Here is a 14,461-nt window from a genome sequence, read left to right on the forward strand (position 1 = left end):
TTTATGTCAGTGCTGGTCATTGGTACATGTGAGTTGCGCTACTCTTTCTATCCATTTGCCTTGTTTGTCTTTTCATTAGAGATGTCTGGTGTTTACCATCTAACACATTGAGCACTTACCAGTTGTGGTGGCTGGATAAAGTCAGCTCTTCACTTCATCTTTTGTTCCTACTGTTTAGACATTTATGTCAGTGCTGGTCATTGGTACATGTGAGTTGCGCTACTCTTTCTACCCATTTGTCTTGTTTGTCTTTTCATTAGTGATGTCATGTGTTTACCATCTAACACATTGAGCACTTACCAGTTGTAGTGGCTGGATAAAGTCAGCTCTTCACTTCATCTTTTGTTCCTACTGTTTCGACATTTATGTCAGTGCTGGTCATTGGTACATGTGAGTTGCGCTACTCTTTCTATCCATTTGTCTTGTTTGTCTTACCATTAAAGATGTCTGATGTTTGCCATCTAACACATTGAGCACTTACCAGTTGTAGTGGCTGGAATGAATCAGCTCTTCACTTCATCTTTTGTTCCTACTGTTTAGACATTTATGTCAGTTCTGGTCATTGGTACATGTGAGTTGCTCTGCTCTTTCTACCCATTTGTCTTGTTTGTCTTTTCATTAGAGATGTCTGGTGTTTACCATCTAACACATTGAGCACTTACCAGTTGTGGTGGCTGGATAAAGTCAGCTCTTCACTTCATCTTTTGTTCCTACTGTTTAGACATTTATGTCAGTGCTGGTCATTGGTACATGTGAGTTGCTCTACTCTTTCTACCCATTTGTCTTGTTTGTCTTTTCATTAGAGATGTCTGGTGTTTACCATCTAACACATTGAGCACTTACCAGTTGTGGTGGCTGGATAAAGTCAGCGCTTCACTTCATCTTTTGTTCCTACTGTTTAGACATTTATGTCAGTGCTGGTCATTGGTACATGTGAGTTGCGCTACTCTTTCTATCCATTTGTCTTGTTTGTCTTTTCATTAGAGATGTCTGGTGTTTACCATCTAACACATTGAGCACTTACCAGTTGTAGTGGCTGGAATGAGTCAGCTCTTCACTTCATCTTTTGTTCATTCTGTTTAGACCTCTATGTCAGTGCTGGTCATTGGTACATGTGAGTTGCGCTACTCTTTCTATCCATTTGTCTTGTTTGTCTTTTCATTAGAGATGTCTGGTGTTTACCATCTAACACATTGAGCACTTACCAGTTGTGGTGGCTGGAAAATGTTAGTTCTTTACTTCATCTTTTGTTTTTACTGTTTAGACCTCTATGTCAGGTGTGGTGATTGGCACAAGTCAGTAGTACTACTTTTTCTATCCCGTTGTCCTGTTTTTTGCATTTGTGTTTTCTGTGGAAGGTTTTTGTTGTTTGCCGTATGATATGTCAAGCACTTGTCCCAGTTGTCGTGGCTGGTACATCGCTACTTGTAGCAGCTCTCATAGACTATACAATGTAATTCTCCGAGTGAGAAGTTCCGAAGAAAGATATCATGTCAGTCATCTTCAACGCATGTTTTTCGGTGAGAATAAGAAAGTGTTCATCATGTGGAAATATTGTATAATATTTTAACACTCCATGTCACTTTATTTTGATAATTGTTCCTATTGCCTCAACATGCCGCTGACTAGTATTCAAATGTGTTTTTCTTTATCGCATGCTTATACATTACATTGTATTCCTTCTTTTAGTTATTCTCTTAAATAAACTATTACTTTATATCCTTAACATCCTTGTCACTACTATTCAATATCTTGTTGCATTCCAATCCTTATATACTTCCAGAAATTTAAATAAAATAAGAATAGTTTGAAAATTACTCGCAAAAGTACGCAAAACAATTCTCAATTGTTTTAGGCATCACTCGCTTGATGTGCGCAATATTTCAACATATTTCAAAGCAGTAAGTGGTTTCTTGTGGAACTTGCCTGTTCAGAGTAGTACGCACACTCGGTGTAGATTTTGCATCGCAGTCCGTCAATGACATGTGGTTATATAATATCATGTACTCTTATTAGTGTCAAAAGTACTATAATGTTTTTAACTCGTGAAGGATAATTTAAAGAAATATATTTAATGCTTCGTGTGTACTTCAAATCAGTACTCTCAACAGACAGAAAACTCGAACGCACCTGGTATGAGACATTTTGTGATTACATGTAAATCAATATTGCTTAGACTTTAATACCTACAGTAAGAAAAGGTCTCTAATGAGCACATTTGTATATCAGTTTGTACAGGCAATATTAGTGTAATAGAGCTATTTGTAATAGAGTAACGCCATATTGAAGATATGTAAAAATCTGCAGTCTTTTTTCCGTATAATATACGGAAAAATATATATCGGCCTCCCGTGCTTATATTATAAGCATCAGAAACCGATCATTCTAGTGAGTTGACTGTAACAGAGCCAACTTGATTTGGGTTGTCAAGCTGCTGGAGGGAAAATTGGAGTTATTCAAATAGAAAACTTCCAAAAAGTTGGCAAGTTTACCCTGAGCATTGTTCTTTAGGGTAGTGCACTGCTAAAGGGCATAATGGCTGCTAGTAGCTCATTACAGGTACAAATAACAAGTTAGTGTTATAGGAACTCGTGTTCCGATCTTCATGATGGGGTTGTCTGCTTTTCCTAAATTGTTCTATTGTGTAGACAATTCCTACTATAAACTAAGGAAGCGTTGTAGTTAATGCCTGCAGGGTGTTCAGAGCAACTGTGCCCAGAAGGAGATAATTGTGAGGCAGTGGTTAGTATATAAGTGAGCCAGGCAAATATAATAGGGTGTGCGCGTCTGAGGAAGCTCTGACTATAATTTTTAGTTGGTTACCTTGACTGGTGAGTCCTGAACATCTTGTCACCCAGTACAAGTTCATTCTTTGATTAGCTCACTATTATGATGCTAAATAAATCTCAAAACACGTTACACACATCAAGCCAATTTGATGAACATACACTATCCATAAAAGTGGCGATAATAAATTTGGGAATATGATAACTCTGTAATGTGCTCAAATACAAAAGAGCTGGATGACTGTAGAAATTTCCTTTACATTTGCTGCTTACAGCAACGTTGGCAAAACTGCAGAGTGAAGGTTATACAAATATGGTTGGTTAAATTACTTATGCTCACGTACTACCTCATGAGCAGTTTCACTCAGCGACAAAATTTGTTTTGTAACTCAGTAGAAGTAGGTGTCAAAAGTAGAGAGTAGAAAGCAAATATTAAATCAAATTTGCAACAGGAACATAAGTAAAATTCAGAGTAAATAACTCTGCTTCATCATTGGTGAAAGTCATATTATTTTCAGCGAATTCATTTTAGTATTTGCCTTGACCATAATTTTTGGTAGTAGAGATTTATTGTCATCTCAATCGAACTCACCATTTAATTTTAAAGTGTATTTAAGTGGAAAAACAGGCTAAATACAAGAGCAGAGAAATATGTAAATAGGTCATTATCACTTTTAAGATGCAGATATAGAATTTAGCAATATTTACAACAGCACATAGTTGCTGAGCAGAAGCAGTGATGTCGAGCATATATCCTACTTAAAAGCTATTCAGAAGGTTCACGCATTTTCATGCGGCGGTCGCCTTGTAAGAGCAGATAACTCCAACTTACAATTGTTACTAGTTTGTTGGTGCGCCAATGGCTTTATTTTGGTTTAATTCAACGTCTCCTGTCTGTCCCATTTTTAACCTTCATTTGCCAGTCTTTAAAGTTCACATTCACTATTTTCATATTCCTCTTGACGGTGTCTTTACACTTGGATCTACCTGTAGGTCTTCACTGATTACGCATTCCTACTCTCAACACTTCTTGGAACAAGAGATCATGATCAATTCTCTCAACACATCTGAGCAATCTAAAATGTATAAAATGCTGGTATAATCCTGAGTAATGGTATTCCTACTCCTTTCAGTACTTCAGTATTAGTTTTCCTGACTCTCTATGAGTTACAGTCTTACCACATATACTCACAGTCCGTCAGTTTGCACTCTGTGGGCAGTCAATGTCTCAACACCCTATGTCATAGCTGCCAGCACAGTAGACCGATATATCCGGCATTCAATATTGATAGAAACATGAATGTAGTTCCAGAGCCTAGTTCTAAAGTACTTAAATACTGTATGGAATATACAGTAGTTACTAGTAGTGGTAGTTACTAGTAGTGGTAGTTACTAGTAGTGGTAGTTACTAGTAGTGGTAGTTACTAGTAGTGGTAGTTACTAGTAGTGGTAGTTACTAGTAGTGGTAGTTACTAGTAGTGGTAGTTACTAGTAGTGGTAGTTACTAGTAGTGGTAGTTACTAGTAGTGGTAGTTACTAGTAGTGGTAGTTACTAGTAGTGGTAGTTACTAGTAGTGGTAGTTACTAGTAGTGGTAGTTACTAATTATTGCCAAACCCAGCTTTCTTGTGATAAGTCAGTAATATGAAATTTGACTTGCATGGAGTCAGTGGACTAGCTAACAAGACTCTATAGAAACAGAAGTTATCCAGTGTTGTAGAGAAAAGCCTAGCAATAGGAAGTGAAAAACCTGCGAACTGTTCTGGGGAGTCGACGTGCTTTTACTTTCACTCTCAAAAAAACTTCGGAGAGTGGAAATGTAGAAATATCGGCAACTAAGTGGTAATTGGTTTGCTCGTGTGTGTTGGAAGTAGAGACTTTCGTATTTCCAAGATGTTAGTTGCAGCTATTGCGCTGCAGGCGTGTATTGCTGTGGTGGTGAAGGTTGGTGGCATAAGGAAGGTTCGTGTGCCATCGTTGCCACTTGGTGCTGCATAACAACTTTTTTTGTTAATATGCTCATAAAGGTGTTATTTCAGAATAAGTTTAGAAGCAATCTGGCCAATTTTAAGACATAATATAGTACAGACTTTGCCTTGTCATTTGTATGTGCCATTACGATATTTCCCAAAAATAATTGAGGGAGCCAAATTATCTTGGTTTCTCAAGTACAAGACTGCCTGTTGCTCTTGTAGAGAAATCATGTTTCATCAGCTTTTTCTTCATAAGCTATTGATTATAGAGTTCTAGCCTGAAATATAAATGAAATTCGTTAGGCTCCATGAGCATTATCTAATCATTTGTAAACATATGGTAGCGTAAGACGACAAACCCTTAATGTATGTCTTCCCCCAACAACTAAAAATAAATTTAATATGGGATAACCAACATTTGTATGTATAATGTAATATGATGCTATTTGATATATTAAGTTGTTTTACTATTTATTTTACTATTTACTGCAAAGCATACTTATTGAGTTGATAACAGTATAAACATAACAACAATACATTTGAAGTAATCTACATGTATGTGTAAATGTTTAGACAGATATGGAGTTGCCTTCCCGATTGTCCATAAAAGAATAATGGGTACACAAATTTGTGGCAGTAGAGTAAAGCATATCAGGATCAATATTTTCAATTATAAAAAAACTACATGACTGCTCTGAATTGCACGACTGATACAAAAGTTTTTGCACTGAAAATCTATTTTTAATCAACATATACAACATTTACCATTCTAACGTTTAAATGGAGGTCTTTGCTTATTTGTCTGTGTTATAAGGTTAATTAAGTTGATGCTATAGATACGTACCTATATTTGTAGCATTTGGGAGAAGACTGGGCACGTGTCTTTTCTCTAGTACACCGGTAGTCATATACCCTAATAAAGATTGACAGGTGTAATAAGTAAGACCACCATTAATTTCTTGTATTAGTGGTTAGCTCGCATGTCTGCTAAACCAATGTTTCTGAGTTCAATTCTAGTGCGAAGCAGTTTTTTCGTTCCTAACGCTAGCAAGCGTATCTTATTGCCATAACTGGACATATGATAGACCCCAGATGCCCAAATGGAGGCCTGCAGGCCTGATCAGGCCCTCCAGCTGTTTTCATCAGGCCCCCAGCTGCTGTAATTTTTTTAAATGTTTGGCAAATTTCAAAGAGTTTGTTTGGCAATGCATTATTGTTATTGTATTAGTAGTAATTATTATCGTAATTTTCGGATTATTAATCGCATCCCTATATAGGCCGCATCTGCTTTATTTTCAAAAACTGGTAATACAACAATACAGAGGCCGCACCTTTTGTATATGCCACAGATCACATGACGGTGCTTTTAACACGGCAGCAACTTTGGTAGTTAAAATGGAACAGTGCCATTACGCACTGTTTCGTATTAACCGACGCTTTTTAACCCAATGCCTAACAGACCTTTGCCATTAGGCATTGTTTCGTTTTCTTTCACCACTAGAGGCACACTAACTGCAGATTCCGGTTAATTCGCCATATCTGTGAAAGAAAAAAGCACAAAATAGCTGCAGCCTCTAAATCAGCCGCATGGCTTAAAACATCGGGAAAACTTAGCGGCTAATAGTCCAAAATGTACGGTAGTTATCTGAAATAACCTGACCAGCATTATTGACCATACTGGAGTTTAGTTTTGTGTTAATGTGGGGGCTTTCTCAGCACAAATTGTTTGATTAGAGAATGACCAACAGTCCCCCATTTGAGATTGGTTCAACTTTAGTTTTTTACCTACAGGGAATTTTCCAGCTTGCATTTTCAAGACTTCTACTATAACTAATGACTTAAAAAAATATTTGTGATCAATCATGGCTCAGAAATTGGTAGACGGAAACAAACCGACGTTTTAATCCAGACTGGATTACACAATTCTTTTTTCATGAAGTAAAAGGGAAACCTATATGTTTGATATGCGATAATTCAGTTGCTATAAACAAGGTAGCAAATGTCAACAGGCATTACACTCAAAACCATCCTGACTACGACGGAAGATTTTCATCAGGTACAGCTAGGAGGCAGGAACAGCTTGATAGATTAACAAGGCAGGCTAATGGACAAATGGCTATGATGAAGGGAGCTACAAGCTTGCAACAAAGAGCAGATACTGCTGGTTATGAGGTTTGTTATAAATTGGCCAAGGCAATGGCTCCATACACCCACAGTGAACTGTTCAAAGAATGCATGGTCTCAGCCGTTAAGCGTTCTACCCTGAAAGGCTAGATATTCAGCAAGCTGTTCAGTCAGTACCGCTATCTAGGAATACGTGTGCACAACGGGTAGAAGCTATTGCCAATCATGTGACTGAAGGTGTCATATATAACTTGAACAGGTGTGAATTATTTCCAGTTGCATTAGATGAGAGTACTGACATAAACGATGTTGCTCAGCTGAGTGTGTTGGTTCTGTATTATCTTAACAACAAGTTTAGTGAGGACCTTGCAGCAGTTATTCCACTGACGGAATGCACGACTGGAAAAAATATGTATCAGGCATTCAAGGTTTACATGGACTCCCATAGTGTCAATGCATAAGATAATTTCTGTAGCAACAGACGGCGCCCCAGCTATGGTGGGTGTATATTCTGGTTTTGTTAATCGCCCGAAAGATAACAATTCTCAGATGATTGCATTTCATTGTATCATACACGGAAGCATTCTCTGTGCGCAACTGAAAGATGAATATGGAAGTCTTCTGCTAGACATAATGAAACTAATAAACTTTCTCAGATCAAAATCATCTCTACAACACCACCAGCTTAGAACATTTCTACAGGAGTCTGATTCTGAATATGCGAGATTGTTAGTACACAACAATGTCGGGTTAGTACCATATTGCTATCTTCGAATTAGATTTGACATACTTATTTTCATTACATTATGATGAGGCAAAAAAGTGCAGCAAAGTTGTGAATATTGCCCATTATTTTTAATATACAATGCACTTTAATGTACTTTTGCAGATGACTGAGTAAGGGTAGAGCTTTGCAAAGAGTATGGATTGTAAGACAGCATGATGAGCAGTTTCTTAGTGAGATTGGAGGAGATGCAGCAGAACGATTTTTAGAGATTCTCAGATTGGAGCATTCACTGAGAGACATGGCTTTTCTGACAGACATTGTGGCTCATCTTAATGACCTAAATTTGAGGTTGCAGGGTGAAGGTCGTAATGTGGTGGAACTGTTAAAGACAAACTCCACTGCTTTTACGAGGACATAAACAGTGATATGAATCATTTTCCAATCATCAGGGAGTTTGTGAATGGTCGAAATGATGTCGTGGACCTTACAGCAGCACGGACTTTTCTCATGGATGTTTTTCAGAGATGACGCGTCGCTTTACTGCCTTCGATAGTATCAATGGCATTATTGAGCTGGTTGTGTGCCCATGTCAGGCACATCAGCTATGGAAAGCCCAAGTTGATAACATTCCTCATGTTCAGACAGGTGTGGCAGAATTAGAGCTGTGTGATTTAAAGGCAGATATACTGGCTAAAGCTCAAAAACCCTGCAAACTATTGCAGGGTTCTGAACGCAACCTGTTGTACAGGAGAAGTATCCTATGCTATGCAATATGACAATGCACTTACTTTCTTTGGTACAACCTACTTGTGTGAATCATTGTTTTCAATGACATTTATAAAAAAGTGGGTACCGGAGTGTACTGACAGAGGAACATACTCAGCAGTTCTTAACCGTAGCAGTAACCAAAGATAAACCAGATATTGTAGCAATATCTGCAATATTGCAGCAATAGCTGCAAAGCAAACTCGCTTCCACGTGTCTCATTAACATTACAGATACTTTTTCTGCACAGTAGCCTTTGTTGAGAATACACCTTGTTTATGTTCATGTATATATGTTTACTTACACATTACTTAAAATACACATATATTTACATATATACAGCTGTATTCATGCCTGGCCCTCCTGATAAGGCCTGGTTACCTGTTTGGCCCTCCAGCAAAAGTATTTGGGCACCCCTGTGATAGACCAACAAACCAACACGTGGATTTATATATATGGATGTAAGCCATAGTCTATATAATAAAAGTATCAATTTTCCTATTGATACATATAATTTCATCCCTAACCACAAAATATAAAAATGTTATACAATATCATGGGTGTGGATGCATGAGCACTTGAACAATCTAATCTACATTTAAAAATAATAGAATCTAATATTCTAATGTTTTACAAAGATTGGAAAAAAGATCAAACACTGTCATTACTGTTAGAGGGAAAGCGTTGTGTAACTAATCAAGTGAAATATTCCTGTTTATAGTGCACAGCAAAATTAGCATAAACATAAACATGGGGTGATAAGTTTTTGAGCAACTAACAACAACTATATTCAAAGGTTTTTCCAAATAATTTTCTTTGTTCATTTTAGAGCAGAATTTTAGTTTCTCCAAAGGACTCGTTGATGGCTATTTTTTGTAAATCAGTTATCTCCTACTGATCAAATACTAAACCTTGTGTGACTATGCAAAAATGGTACTAGATTATTACTTCATGTCAAGCATGTATATGACAGCGGTTTAACAACAATCTGACCTACAAACACAGATATAGCTATTCTGAGCTTAGCGCACTGCTCTCATTCTATTAGCACTATGCAACAAGCACAGGAAATAAGTGCAGAATGTTTGATACCACAGCTGTAGCAACTAGGTTAAGGTTTCAGCTATGCAACTGTCTGATTTGATTTCATGCATTTACCGATTGCGAAAGTGTTAACTTATTTTCAACAAAAAGAAATGTCTTAGTTGATGACTTATGGTTGACATGAACAACATGGAATTTGTCTTAGACAAAGACTGGATCATAATAACAATTTTCACAGACCTGCAAATGCAGTTTACAGATCTTATGCTGAGACAAGACCAACTTGGTCAACGCAAGTACGTTATAGCTTGTCCTGCATTACATTTCCTAGTGGATTGCCACTTCTTCCCACTGGAGTAACTGTGCACAGCAGGTGTGCAAACCGGCAATCTGAAATTTGGCAGATAGTGTTACAGATGTAAACATCGCTATCTAATTCCAAGTTTGCTATAAAAAGAACAAAGGACTTTATGTAAAAAGGCTTCAAACGTTGCCGTATCTGTTTGCACCACTGCAGCGTCTGGTTCAACCAATCTCTTGCTGCTGTTAGAATCAGAAAGGGAAATGTTCTGGTGGCAGATGTTCTACCCTTGTCATTCTGCTAACTAGTTTGCTAAGAGCATCAGCCATTTTGACTGCAGCGGTTGTAAAACTGACATTTAAAGATGAACTTACACAAACTGTTACTAGCTTTAATCAGAAATATTAGTCTTTTTCTTTTATGTGCAATTGTTATTGATGTTTAAGGTGATCTGGCTGCCAATATGTTTTATGAGTAAAATCAACAAAACAAGATCATGGTTAAAAGGCTTGGAAAGCAGAAAAACAAGTGTCGAAATGCCATCACTAATTGCGCGGCTGACTGTTTCTCTTGTTATTGATATCGACTATTGAGTTCAAGATGTTGTGTTATGCGTCATACTATAGACATCTTAATTACAATTTCGCTTGAATCTAAGTGTTTTAACCACGATCGAGTCACATCGATTTAAATTTTTAAAATCCTGGCAGTCAGATCACCTCAACCGTGAAAAACAATCTCAAATGATAGAAAAATATCATACTTTCAGATAAAATCTACTATGATTTTGTGTTTTCCATCTGTAAGAGTGACTGGCACAGTGGCATTTGCTATACAATTAATTTGGAGCATAATTTCTGGTCATGTTATGCTAATAAATCACTAAATACGATAATTTTGAGAATTGATTCATGTTCTATATACTTGTACATATGGTAATAGGATTTATCTTTCATTCGAATTTAGTAAAACTAGAAATTAAAAAAGCTACCTCCAACAACGAACTATGAAAGGAGCGATGACTCGGAAAGAGCCATGGGGAAACAACTCCTATGGTTAGCCACGCTATATGGAATTTCTCATGCCACCGTGACTCACTCAGTGAGATGTTTAGTGTAGGGACGTATGATAGACTGATAAAATGATGCAACCGAGCTGACATAAGGACCTCTGGAAAAGGAGTTGACTTAAAGAAGGTAAAAACGACACAATTAATTGGACAATTATTTAGGACAAGTCATCAGACACCAAGGAATCGCAACAGATAGCATAAAGATACAAGCAGTTAAGAAACGGTCAATCTGTTGACACAAAAGTGATGTGCGAGAGCATTTCTCATAACTTACAGATACTATCGTCGCTTTATTGCCAGCTACCTAGAAACTTCCAAACCTCTTAGTCAACTTAGTTAAAACACACACAATGTGTCTGGAATAGCGTATGTCAAGGGGCATTTAACAAATTACCTAACTGTCCAATCACAGGCCCTATTTTCACATAACCTCCTACCTTTTATACTGGATACAGATGCCAGTGATATTAGCAGTCACAAGTCCTGTCACAAGTACGAGATGGAGAGAAATGAGTAATCACATATTACTCAAAGAAGTTTAGGCACACCGAAGCCAACTACTACGTCACTCAAAAAGAACAGTTGGCTGTCGTCAAGTCTGTAAAGCACTTTGAACCTCAGCTTCATGGTTAAAAATTCGTGGTCCGCACTAATCCCACATTTCTTGTTCACCGTCGCCTACTGGACAGCTAGCTCGATGGCTTGAGACACTGTCAGAGTATGACCTTGAGCTGACACACCAAAAGGGTCAGAAGCATAACAATGATGACTGTCTCAGGGGACAGCAATGGTTGAACTGCCGTCAGTATGAAAGCTTACAGCCTAAAGGAGGATGCCAGAGGAGCAATCGTTTGATGAACACAAGACACAGAGGTTCACTGCCATGTAGGAGCTCCTTCACCTAGAAAAAATAAAGTGCTGTGTATTCGTTTACCATCTGGAAGTTTGTCCATCTAGCTACAAGAATTGACCAGGAGGCTCACTTTGGGTTAAACAAGACTCCCACACAACTACAGCTTATGCGGTACCAAAACAGGACGTTAGGTATGATGCACTGCAAAGTTGCAGGCTGTGCAAGCTGTCAATAAGCTAAGGCAACCAAACACTGGCACCATCGAGAACACATCGGCACTATCGAGAACAGAACACCTTACATGTTTGAAGGTCGTGGCAAATAGTTGCCAATGACCTCTTACAAGCCATTTGTAGAGGCAGCTCAAGGTAACACTCACATATTGACACTGACTGACCATTTTACTAGATGTTATGATGCTATAACCTTTTGAGATAAAAAGGCCGATACCAAAGCTCTGGCTTTACAAGAACGAGTATTCAGCTACTTTAGCATTCCCATAGAGGTACACAGTGATAGGAATAGTCAGTTCGAATTGGAACTATCTACTGAACGCTGCAAGCTATCGGGTTGTCAGAAGAGAAAATCATTGCCTTATCATCAGCAAAGTAATTCAGTAGCTGGGCGATTGAATCGAGCTCTTGGAAACCCACTTCATACCTTGATCACAAAATACGAGCACAAGAAATAGGATGAGCGATTACCTCAAATTATGAGCACAGCTAATGCATCACAGCACCTGACCCCTTCAGAGACAGCTCTCTACATGATGCTGGGTAGAAAATCACAACTACCAGCAGCCCTTTTCATGGATCAGCCAGAGATGGAAAAAATGACCACTGACCATTATGCTCTATAGCTGCAAGAGCGGATGCACTTTGTTATTAGAAGGCTGCTTTAACAACAGTGGAAAATCCAGGTTGATACTTGATATGAAAGGTGAGCTTGCCCCTTTTCATGTTGGAACCAAAGTTTGCTTGGAACCTTTTTTTCTCAGGGAAAGGACATGGGTACCAAACTTTGACCAAAATATGGTGATCCATGCATCCTCAAGTGTTTGCCATAGCAGGTGTATTGAATGAAGCACAATGGGCAAACTTTTATTCAATACAAAGGTCGTATTAGACTGCACACCACAGAGAGTTGCTGAAAAAGCCCACTTGAGCAAGCAGATCGCCCTCCCAAGTAAGGGGTGGAGGAGCAAGGCGTCTCTCCATCTCAGGAACGTACGGAGGAATCGGAGGAGTTGCTTCCAATTGTTCCAATGCATCCCTCGGCACAGACAAGATTACCATTTGGATGTATATTAGAGGAGAGATTCCATTCTGGGAAAGAACCAAGTCTTAGGGGAAAACAGTTTAGATAAGGCTTAGGTAAAATTAGACATCGGAAGCGGTATTTCCGAGAACAAACTATACGCAGTTTCCTATTTTTAAAGCATTTATTCATGCTGTTCGCACGTTAGCTAAATTTTGCTAGGTCTGCTACTGGACTGTTATAGTCTTGCACACGTGACGAGTAGACATACAAGGCGAAAATGCTACACAATTTACTCTGAACTATACACAGCGTGTCATATGTTATTTAGCTCGTACGCAGATACGTAGGTAGTTAATTACCACATTTCCTTCACCTGCCCGCCAACTACTTGCGCAACGTTTTTGAAAAGTCTGAGAAGTCTATTTCTCTCGCGTAGCGGTCTAATGGTGGGTGTTTGTAAAGCATATTTCCAAAGCTAAACTAGATCGTAATGTTTTTAAATAAAGCTGTGCTTCCTACAACGCTACACATTTGACAAAAATAAGTACATTCGCGGAAGTAAATTCAGACGTTTGGGATTAGTTTTACTGCACTCATTTTTGTAATACATAAACATCAGCAAGTACTAAAAGTAGCAACAACACTTGATCGGTACACGCATTCGGGTTACATAGTGCAGAGTTTATAATAGTTCATTATTAACAAGACGTGGAGTGTGTAAACTGGAGCGTGTTAATCTTGTATCTTTATTGTGATTGTCTTTTTGTATTGAAAGTAAAAACATACTATGCAATGTATTGCAAATTGCGTAGAGTAAATTACAATCGCAAATCTAGTGACACTTTCTTCTATATTGTAGATGGGCATAATTGGGTGCTTTTGCGTTGTTGATTACGTTTGCTCAAAATACTGGGGGTCTATGCATGTAGTGGAGCTGCAATTTTACACTCAAATAGGCATTAAAACAAGGATTACATTTTGCGCCCCCATTAGCGATATACCGAGAGCAGACATCTGTTTAGGTCGATGAGGAGCATTTTGATTGCTTTGTTCATCAGTTTCTTTTTGTTTGGACGGACTCACTGATAGCTGTTGTAATGTTTGCAATCTTCTGAACGTTACTAATTGCTATTTTTTCAAGTTCACCCTACGATAGCATTACATTTTTAGACTTGTTTGAAGGATGGCTGGAGTTATTCTCGAGAACATCAGCACCAAAAAGTTGGTTGCCATATGCTTTTTCTTGCTTGGTCTTTCACTTGCCAGTTTTATCATTGGAGGATCTAAAGGTGAGATATGCTTTGCAAGGGGACAGCTTTGATACGAATCATTCTCTCTGCTTTTGGATACTTTTCATGGGTCCATGGTACAATGATGTTTTGAATTTAGATGAATATATAGCTTTTGCTGTTTGATGAGCGACACCTAAACACCACGTGCATGTGATTATGGATAGATCTGTATATTTGCTGAATACATTCTGCACATTGAAAATTGTTTCTCTGCATACCTAATCAGATGTTTTCAGATATTATTCGATTTTATGGGTAGCCAAAG

The 14,461-nt window shown here is 38.1% G+C and overlaps 1 protein-coding gene and 1 long non-coding RNA gene across 2 annotated transcripts in view; one reads left to right on the forward strand and one right to left on the reverse strand.

Moving 5' to 3' along the window:
* Positions 1-4,459: 4,459 nt before the first annotated feature.
* LOC137395044 (uncharacterized) lies at positions 4,460-9,747 on the reverse strand. Its single transcript, XR_010978430.1, has 3 exons — positions 9,659-9,747; positions 5,603-5,671; positions 4,460-5,036 (listed from the first exon to the last, which is right to left on the reverse strand). It is a non-coding gene; the product is annotated as an uncharacterized lncRNA (long non-coding RNA).
* A 3,541-nt stretch (positions 9,748-13,288) lies between these two features.
* The window catches only part of LOC137393449 (protein wntless homolog), a 50,920-nt gene continuing 49,747 nt past the window's right edge, over positions 13,289-14,461 (forward strand). The window contains exons 1-2 of the mRNA XM_068080002.1: positions 13,289-13,350; positions 14,075-14,193. Coding sequence (XP_067936103.1) covers positions 14,088-14,193 — 106 coding nt within the window. The 5' untranslated portion in view covers positions 13,289-13,350; positions 14,075-14,087. The remainder of the gene's footprint in view (positions 13,351-14,074; positions 14,194-14,461) is intronic.

Source organism: Watersipora subatra, chromosome 4 (genome assembly GCF_963576615.1).
Source record: "Watersipora subatra chromosome 4, tzWatSuba1.1, whole genome shotgun sequence".
In the NCBI taxonomy this organism is placed as follows: Eukaryota; Metazoa; Bryozoa; class Gymnolaemata; order Cheilostomatida; family Watersiporidae; genus Watersipora; species Watersipora subatra.